Source organism: Sarcophilus harrisii, chromosome 1 (genome assembly GCF_902635505.1).
Source record: "Sarcophilus harrisii chromosome 1, mSarHar1.11, whole genome shotgun sequence".
Taxonomy (NCBI): domain Eukaryota; kingdom Metazoa; phylum Chordata; class Mammalia; order Dasyuromorphia; family Dasyuridae; genus Sarcophilus; species Sarcophilus harrisii.
Window position 1 is genome coordinate 78,882,860 of NC_045426.1, and position 8,790 is coordinate 78,891,649.

At 54.3% G+C, this 8,790-nt stretch overlaps 1 protein-coding gene across 1 annotated transcript; it reads right to left on the reverse strand.

Annotated features, from left to right (window-relative positions):
• Positions 1–451: 451 nt before the first annotated feature.
• On the reverse strand, positions 452–8,002 carry LOC105749606. The gene is made up of 3 exons (XM_031957303.1): positions 7,707–8,002; positions 3,893–4,542; positions 452–1,483 (listed from the first exon to the last, which is right to left on the reverse strand). The coding sequence occupies exons 2-3, from the start codon at positions 4,269–4,271 to the stop codon at positions 555–557; spliced, it is 1,308 nt and encodes a 435-aa protein (XP_031813163.1). The 5' UTR covers positions 4,272–4,542; positions 7,707–8,002; the 3' UTR covers positions 452–554.
• Positions 8,003–8,790: the final 788 nt, after the last annotated feature.

Sequence of the window (8,790 nt, forward strand, 5' to 3'; positions counted from 1 at the left end):
GAGGACTCATCCACAAACATCTATGACGCTCCCAGCTGGACTAGCCCATCTCCAAAGCTCCTGCCAAGTCCAATCTCACTAATGAATGTCTTGGAGAACTTTCATTCACAGCTGTATCTACACCTTTCATCTGGTTTGTAGGGAAAGTCTGGACACACCTGGGGACTGTTTCCTACTCCCCCTGACCGCACAGAGCAGGAGAGTAGCCCTTCCCGCCACTCCCAGCCCATCCCTATTTTCTGTGGGTGTCAGAGCAGACCATTCACAGTTGAGAGCCAGAGAGAGAAGCAGCCAAGGAATCACAGTGCATCACTCCCTGTGTGGGCAGATCACCAGTCCTCAGTAGGTACCCTGTGAGGGCCATCTGGACAGAGGCTCTTACCCCTCCCTTGTGACCCCCTCCATCACCACCATCACCACCTACTTGCATACACTGGGAGTCCTACAAGAATCATGTTTTTGTTTTTTATTAATATTATTTTCTTTTAAACTTTTAAAAAAGTCTTTTGGTCCGTGGCCCCCACACCAGTTCTGTTCTTCCCCCCAGATGTGAGCTAGAGCCTTTTGTGTTTTGACGTGGAGCCCCTGGGTCTTCCTCGGCCTCGACGTGGTGGCCTTCCACCGTGGCCCAGAACTCCAGACTCCCCCCGGCCTGTGCCAGCAAGGGGAGGGCCTGAGAAGCCAGTCCCCAGGAAGGAGGCCCCAGAATGTGGGGAGGTCCCTGAGAGGGGGGTGGGACAGGCTAGGGGTGGGGAGAGGCTCTGGGTGACGTTGGCAGTGGCAGATGCTGCCATGGCTTGGCTCCTGCGGGCAAAGGCCCTCTCTTGGCGCAAGTAGCGGAGTTCATCCCTTATGTCTGTGAGGACGCTGAGGAGGCGGGACTGCAGCTCCCGGTCTCGGGCCCTCTCCTCCCGCTGCTGGGCCCGCTCTTCCTGCCAAACCCCCAGCTCCTGATGGTACAGCTGGTCCCACTGCTCTTCCAGGTCCAAGAGCCGATGCAGGTTAGTCCGCCAGGCCTCCCGAGCGCTCCGGGAACAGCTCACACCCCCCCTGAGGGGCTCGCCGCTCGGCGAGGCAGAGGAAGGAAGAGAATCCTCCCGGAACAGTGGGGAACGGGGGGCCGTATCCTCCAGCTTTTCCCAGTTCAGACGCCGAGGTCTGCCCCTGCCACTGCCATCCCCTCTGTCTTCATCTTCCAGCGAAGGCGGGGGCAGCTGGGAGGGGCTGAGGACCTGGCTGAGGTCGCTGACCACAGCAGGGGCAGCCCAGCCTGGGGGGCCTTCCCCCAGCTCCTCGGGAAGGGAGCTGAGGGAGGCCCTGGAGCTGCAGTGCCGGAGCAGCCACATGCCGTGTCTCTCCTCTTCCTCCTCCTCTCCTTCCTTGATGTGGTCAGGTGCAGCCTGGGTATCTTCATCCTCCTCATCATAGGAGACCATCATGCCGTTTTGTAGGGCTGGAGACATGGGGGACTCAAGACCAGGCTCTGGGAGAACAGAGAGAGAATACCCATCAGGGAAAGGAAGCCATTCTGCCAACGTCTCCTCCCAGCCAGCCTCCCTCCCTCCGTCCCAGCCCCTACACACTCGCAGGATGGGCCCTTGGAGGAAGGAAAGGCCACACAGGAGTGAAGAGAGCAAGCTGGGGCGGTCACCTGAGTCCCCCCCCAGCCTTAGCACCAGCACTTCCTGATTCTCTGCTCTGATCTGGCCGCCTCAGACCCCTCAATCCGGAACTTGGAACATGCTATGCCCACTGTGCTTTAGCCCATAGAAAATCAATGGGTTCAGAGCTGGAAGAGACTTTCATTTTATACACAGGGAAACAGTTTTGAGTGACTTGGTCAAGACCTTGCTATAGTCATGAAGAGCAAAGACAGAGAAGTCACAGGACATCGATCTAACCCTGCAAGGGACTTGCCCAGAGTCACGCAGGATTAGAGCAGCAGAGCTAATTAAAAACTAGACTTCAAAAGACATAAAAACTAAATTAACAAATAAAGAGACCAGACTTCCCAGCTCCCAGGCTAAGCAGCTGGATGAAGTTCTACATGTTTCATTTGAGAGGCTGGCTTTGAACGGGGTCAGCCTGCTCGCACCTGAAGACCCCAGATGCCAGATTGAGCTTGGGCCCCTGGAAACTTGGGAAAGATCACCCCGGCACAGTGACCCCCGACCCCCTTCCTCAGCCTCCTCAGTAGTTGGGCAGCCTCCAGGGGCGTCTGTGATCTGGGAGCGTGTCACTAAAGGCCATCATCGCTTTGCAGTCTCCCCTGTGGCTTTTCCAGCCATGAAAAGGCAGGCGAGAACAGATCTTTCCATCTCCAGCCAAAGCCCAACCCCGGCTAAGCAGGCCTGGAGGGCTACAGAGAAACTTGTGTGGAGAATGTAGCCACTGTAGCCCTACAGAGTGCCTTAGAGTTCCCGGGACAGCAGAAGCAACCAGGGCCCCGAGTCAGCAGCTGCTCCCAGAACTGGAACTTGGGACTACAGTCCTAGGCTAGGATTCTTTTCTCTGCATAACCTTTGGCTTTCCCCCAAATTGGGCACAAAATATAGGTTCGGAAACACCAGCAGAGAGGGCACTTGCCTTCTAGGAATCACAGGGTGTTAGAACCGAGAGACCCAGAGATCTAAGTATATCATTGTACGGACATGGAAACTGAGACTTACCTAAGGTCACATACCCAGTACTAAGTGGCAGGGTCAGGATTCAAACTCGGGCTTTTGACTCAAAGGGCAGAGATTTTTCTAGTCTGCAGGGCTGCCCCCAGAGAGGGAGGGAGCATTCCCTTGCTGGTGCAGAGGCTGAGGTGGGAGAAGCCCCGTTGGCAGGGCAACCCTGATTCCTCAAAGACTCTGGGGAAGAAGCAGTTTATGGGACAGAGGGCCCATAGGGGAGTAGGACCCAGAGGGGCTCGGGCCTGGCATCTATCCCGCGGGGGCTCCCCGAGGGAACACAGAGATCCAGCCTTCCATCTGCCCTGGCCAGGCCTGGAGACACAGTGCAACATGAAGGGGCGAGTCAGGAACCCTGGCTCTGAATCCCAGCCCTGACACTAGCTGAATGGCAACAGGTGGATCTGGGGATGGCTTCCTCCCTGGGGATAATTAAACCTGTGGCACCTTCTCGGGGACTGTTGGGAAAGCAGCTCTGCAAACCCTCAAGTGCTCCAGGAACTCAAGCTCGACATGACGGGACTCCTCTTCCAGCCCCTGGTTTGCACCTCCTGCTGGGGACTCCCTCAGACTAGTCCCAGCAAATCCTGAGGAGGACGACTCCTTCAGAAGCTCCTGCCTCAGTCTCCTCCCCTTGTGGGCCACTGCCCAGTGGAGGGGAGGAAACCCTCCTCTATCTGGGCCTGGAAGCGTCTGGTACAATGATTTCTCTGGCCCTTCCAGCTCTAGGAGAGGGCACGGGGGCAGAAGTCAGGAGGGTACCAAGTCTCTGTCCTTACTGTGGGACTGGGGACAAGTCACCTGCCCTTCCTTTCTGGGACTCAGCTGACTTATTTGTGAAAGGACAGGGTAGACGAGGTGTTTCTAAGGTCTCTTTCAGTTCTATTTCAAGTTGATCTTCCCTGTTCCTCCTCTCTAAGTCCAGTGTTGGGAGCAGGGGAAGGATCAGAGCTTCTGGATCAATCCCTGAAACCTTCCTCCACGAAGGAGGTCATGGGATTTAATGCTGATTGAAATCAGCTGATCCTTCCTCAGCACTTTCCAGAGAGGGAACTAAGACCCCACAAGGCCAAACATCTTGCCCAGGTGGCAGAGATGCTCAGTAGCAGAGCTGGAGCTTTGTCTCCAAATCTAGCCTCGAACCCAGATGCTACCCCTCACTGGGTCCTTCTTGTCCTCTCCCAAGCCAAAGCCTCCCCAAAAGTCCTGGGTCTCACCAGGGTCAAAGAAGGCCTCAGGTTCTGCCTCAGGGCTGGCCTGGGTGAAGGTGGAGGCCACCATCTTCTCCAAGGGTGTGAGGCGGGCCTTCTGGGGGCCACAGCTGCTGGGGGGGCCCTTCTTGGAGGTGAGCTTCCGCTTGACGTCCAGCCGTAGGTCCCGCCACTTGTGCTTCAGGTCTTCCACAGAGCGCTCGGTGTAACCCAGGAAGTTCACCCGGCTCTGGATCTGGCCCCACAGCTGGTTGCGGTGGGCAGAATGGGTGCGCAGGGCCTCGGCCCCATACAAGGCCCCAAAGTGCCGAACCACATTCCACACCAGCGTCTCCGTCTCATCATTCGAGAAGTTGGCTTTTCGCTTCCGACCAGGGGTCGCCATGCCCGGTGACTGGGGGCTGGAGGAGAGGCTGCCCACCCTGTGCCCAGGTTGCACAGAGGGCCCAGTGGCCCTCCAGCAACTGGTACCAGGGCACCCTTCAGGGGGGAGGCCAAATGGGGCCTTGGTAGCAAGGCCAGGACAGGAATCCCATCCAAGGAAGAAGGAGCCCAGCTTTTAGACATCAGCTGTTTCTTGTGTCAAAGGAGAGGGCGAGGAAGGCTGTACCCCCACATCTGCCCTCTGCCCCTTCTTTTCCATGATTCCAGTGCCCCTGGCAAATGAAGAAAAAAAGCACATTCAAGCCGAGTTCATTTCCTTGAAGGTAAATAAGGCCCCCAGGATCATATTCCTCCCAACCCCAGACCCATCATTTGCCTTGCTCTTGACCTGGGCTGCCCAGACAAACAGATCTGGGACAGCTCTGCACCCTTTTTTGTTAGTTGTATTATATAACTTGTCTACAGCTCACTATAATAGAAAAAGAATTGGAGGAAGTCAAGACCTGGTTCTGACTTACTAGACTTGTGAATACAGTAGGTTATTTCCCCAATCTTTAGACCTTAGTTTTCTTCTCTGTAAAATGAGGATAATAATACTTTTACCACCTTCTTTACAAAACTATTAGGGTAAAGCACTATGAGAATGGAAGTTATGGCCACTTTCAATAATATCTAAGCATATTGAAAGCAGAGGCTATGTCTTATATATATATCTTTGAATTTCCCACAATGGCTATTACAGGGCTGGGCAATTCACAATTCAATACAGAATCTGGCATCCACAAAGCACAATGATGTGGTCAGTCACGTCCAACTCTAAGACCCCATTTGGGATTTTCTCAGTGAAGATATTGGAGTGGTTTGCCATTTCCTTCTCCAGCTCATTTTACAGGTGAAGAAACTGAGGAAAACAGGGCTAAGTGACTTACTCAGGGTCATACAGCTAGGAAGTGTCTGAGATTGGATTTGAAATCACCAGGATGACCCTTCCTGATTGGTCTGGAGCTCTATAAACTATGGCACCATTTAGTTGCCCTAAGGAAACATGATGCTAGTCATGAAAAGTGAATTTTTAGGAGAACCTGATTCCATTTTATCCCGGATTTACTGTCACTATAAAAATGTGTAAAATGTCTCTCTCCTAGTAACCTCCCTTTGCCCATTCATTTAAAGCTTCCAAAAGAAAAATCAGAGGGTTTTGAATAGTTCCAGGAACTTTCTTAGTAGGAGCTAAAGAAATACTAATTAAATGATAAAGATGATACTGGACTGAGATTTTCTGAGTATCTACTGGACTGAACTCTCTTAATCCTATTCAATATGACATACAGTAGCGTCTAAAAAATACTAATTAATTGTTCTGTAAGAAACGACCAGCAGGATGAATACGGAGAGGATTGGCGAGTCTTACATGAACTGATGCTGAGTGAAATGAGCAGAACCAGGAGATCATTATATAATTCAACGATACTGTATGAGGATGTATTCTGATGAAAGTGCATTCCTTCAACATAGATAAGATCTAACTCAGTTCCAATTGATCAATGATGGACAGAAGCAGCTACACCCAAAGAAAGAACACTAGGAAATGAATGTAAACTTCTTGCACTTTTGTTCTTCTTTCTGGGTTATTTTTACCTTCTAAATCCAGTTCTCCCTGAGCAACAAGAGAACTGTTCGGTTCTGCACACATATATTGTATCTAAGATCTACTGTAACCTATTTAATGTGTATAGGACTGCTTGTCATCTGGGGGAGGGGGTGGAGGGAGGGAGGAGAAAAATCGGAACAGAAGTGAGTGCAAGGGAAAATGTTGTAAAAAGTTACCTTGGCATGGGTTCTGTCAATAAAAAGTTATTAAAAATACTAATTAAATGATAAAGAAGATACTGGACTGAGCATTTTCTGAGTATCTACTGAACTCTCAGTCCTAATATGTCACACAGGAGTTAAGCAAATGCTAATTAACTAAATGATAAAGAAGATACTGGCTTGGAGCCAGGGAGGCCTGAGTGCAAATCCAATCTCAGCTACTTCCTAGCTGTGTGATCCTGGGCCAGTCATTTAGCCCTGTTTGCCTCAGTTTCCTCATCTGTAAAAAGAGCTGGAAAAGGAAATGGTAAACCACTATGGTAATCCTGCGGAGAAAACTCAAAATGAGATCCCAAGAGTCAGACATGACTGAACAAAAACAGCAAAGAAAACAAGTCTTCTTTGGTCTGGTGTAAATAAGTGATGTTTAAGCCTTAATTTTTCTTTCACCAAGAATGTAGCTTTTCTTATCTCAGAGCCCTTATTAAGCCCAAACCACTCAGTAAGCCTGCCGACATGACCCCACCCAAACTCTGGTCCTGTAGCTCAGGAGGAGATATGTCATCTGGGGAACCGTGAGACACACATCCATCACCTCCTGCTGGTGTCACCCGCTTGGGTGTATAAATAAACTGCAATCTAGCTGCCTGTGAGCTGCGCTGCTTTATTCGCATGGTGGCTAGCAAGGCTTGTAACATTGTAGTCATTCAATGCAAGGATTTGATTTCATTTTGTTGGGAGCGGGGAAGGAGAGGTTAAGGCTGGCGATTAAGTAGCTCTCCATGTCACCTTTCCCTGCCAGGTGGATTACTCTGTGTGGAAGTGGGGGGGGGGGCGGGCATCTAGAAACTGAGTCCTACTGAAGACTTGGCCACTGACACTCCCAGACGGTCGTCGGGCAAGTGGCCTTCCCCTCAGAGCGTGGGTTTTAAAGCCAAGGGTTTGGAGTTTACGACCCCTCAGGGGCCGTCTAGCAGCCCCGATTCTGGGGCCTCCGTCCCTGCGCCCTCTGTGCCCCGAGGAGGCGGGAGCGGCTCGGGCAGCGCGGGAAGGCGGCTAGCTGCAGGTGTTGGGAGCGAGCGGCAATGGTGGGAGGTGGGCACAAAGTGGCACGCGGCGTCAGCCCGGCGGCTCCCCTCCCCCGAGGGCGCGGAGCGCGGGGCTCCCTTCCCGATCCCTATGGAGTCCGTTCCGTGTCAGCGGCTTAAACCCCACGAGCGGCCGGGGTGGGGCTGGGCTGGGTCTCACCTCGGGTGCGGTGGGGGACCCGCTGCCCGGCCCGGAGGCGGAGGCTCCCCTTCTGGGAACGTCGGGGAAGGGCCCAAGGGCCCCCCTCCTCCCCCTCCGCCCCGCACAGCTGGATTTGGGTGGGGCGGCGCTGTGCCCCTCCCCCCGAGCATGCACACGCGCGCGCCCCACACATACACACGTCTCCCCGTTTGCAGCCTGACCCCCCCACACACACACGGTCGGTTGCCTGCCTCCGGACGCGGGGCGCCGCGGAGCCGGGAGTCACCCCAACACCCCAACTTGGGGGTAGGGGAGCGGAGTCCAGGCCGCTCGGCCCCTGGGAAGCGCCCGCCCCCTCCCTCCCCGAGAGGGGCTCTCCGGCCTCCGGACAAACCTGGCCCGGGCTCCAGGCGCTCGGCTACAGCTCGGCGGGGGGCCCGCTAACCCTGCCCCTCCCTGAGAGAGGAGGAGGGGCGGCCGGCCGGGGCCCGGCCCGGGCACAGCTCGGAGGGAGGGCGGAGGTCGCCGCTCATCGGTCCGCGAGGGCCCCGGGCCTCCACGGCGGGGGCGGCAGCGCGGCCGGTCCCGGCTCCCGCCGCTTCGGGGGCTAATGGCTCCTGCCCGGGCAGGAACTTGCCTTCATTTCCTTCACCGCCGTCGTCTGCCACGGAAGGATGGAGCAGCCGTCTCCCGGCCGCCCTCTGCCGGCCCTCGGTCCTCAGTGCCCGCCCCGCCCCCCGCCCCCAGCCCGGACCCCTGGGTCCCTGTCCCGGGGAGGCTGCGGCTTAGCTGCGGGGTGACCGTGGGCAAGTCACTTGTGCTCTGTAGGCCTCAGTGTCGGCACCCGTAAAATGGGTTCGCGGGGACGCAGCAGGCACAGGGGAAAGAACGACATCAGGCTCAGAGATCTTGGATTCAAGTGTTACTTTGTAGCATCTTGGGGAAGCCGCTTAGCCTCTCTGGGCCCGTTTCCTCAGTCCCTCCCGGCTATAGATTTGTGACTTTGCGAATGAATGTGTCTATAGGAAGGGAGGGGGCTTAGAAACCACCTAGGCCATCCCTTTTATCTCATAGCTGAAGAAAATTGGTTTGGTGCAGGAGGCGGCCCTGGAGGCCATCCGATCCCACTCCCTTTTGCAGAGGATTCTGGAGTCCTGTCTTTCCAGTGTTAGATTGTAACTAGCTTTTGGACTGGCCTTTGGTCTGAAGGAAAAACTTCCTAATGACAGAGCAGACCATCTGTAGGCCCTGAGGTCTTGGGCAAGGTAAATTCACAGAGGTTTTTACAGAGAAGGCTGGAAGCAGCGGCTGGAAAAACATCTGTCAGGTCCTAAAAGGGACTGCTGGCCAGGTATAGGCGGGACTTAATGCCTCCTGACTCTGAGGTTCTGCAGTTTTTTTAATTCCTGGAGATCTCCCTAGCCCACTGCCTGCCACCCCTCGGTAGGCAACTAATAAATCCTCATTGATTGATTGAC

Excerpts from the sequence above, each read along its gene's own strand:
- LOC105749606 (XM_031957303.1), bottom strand. The coding sequence starts at position 4,271 with ATGGCGACCCCTGGTCGGAAGCGAAAAGCCAACTTCTCGAATGATGAG. Across the intron at positions 1,484-3,892 it reads TGAGGCCTTCTTTGACCCTG|AGCCTGGTCTTGAGTCCCCC; the intron begins GTGAGACCCAGG and ends CTGTTCTCCCAG.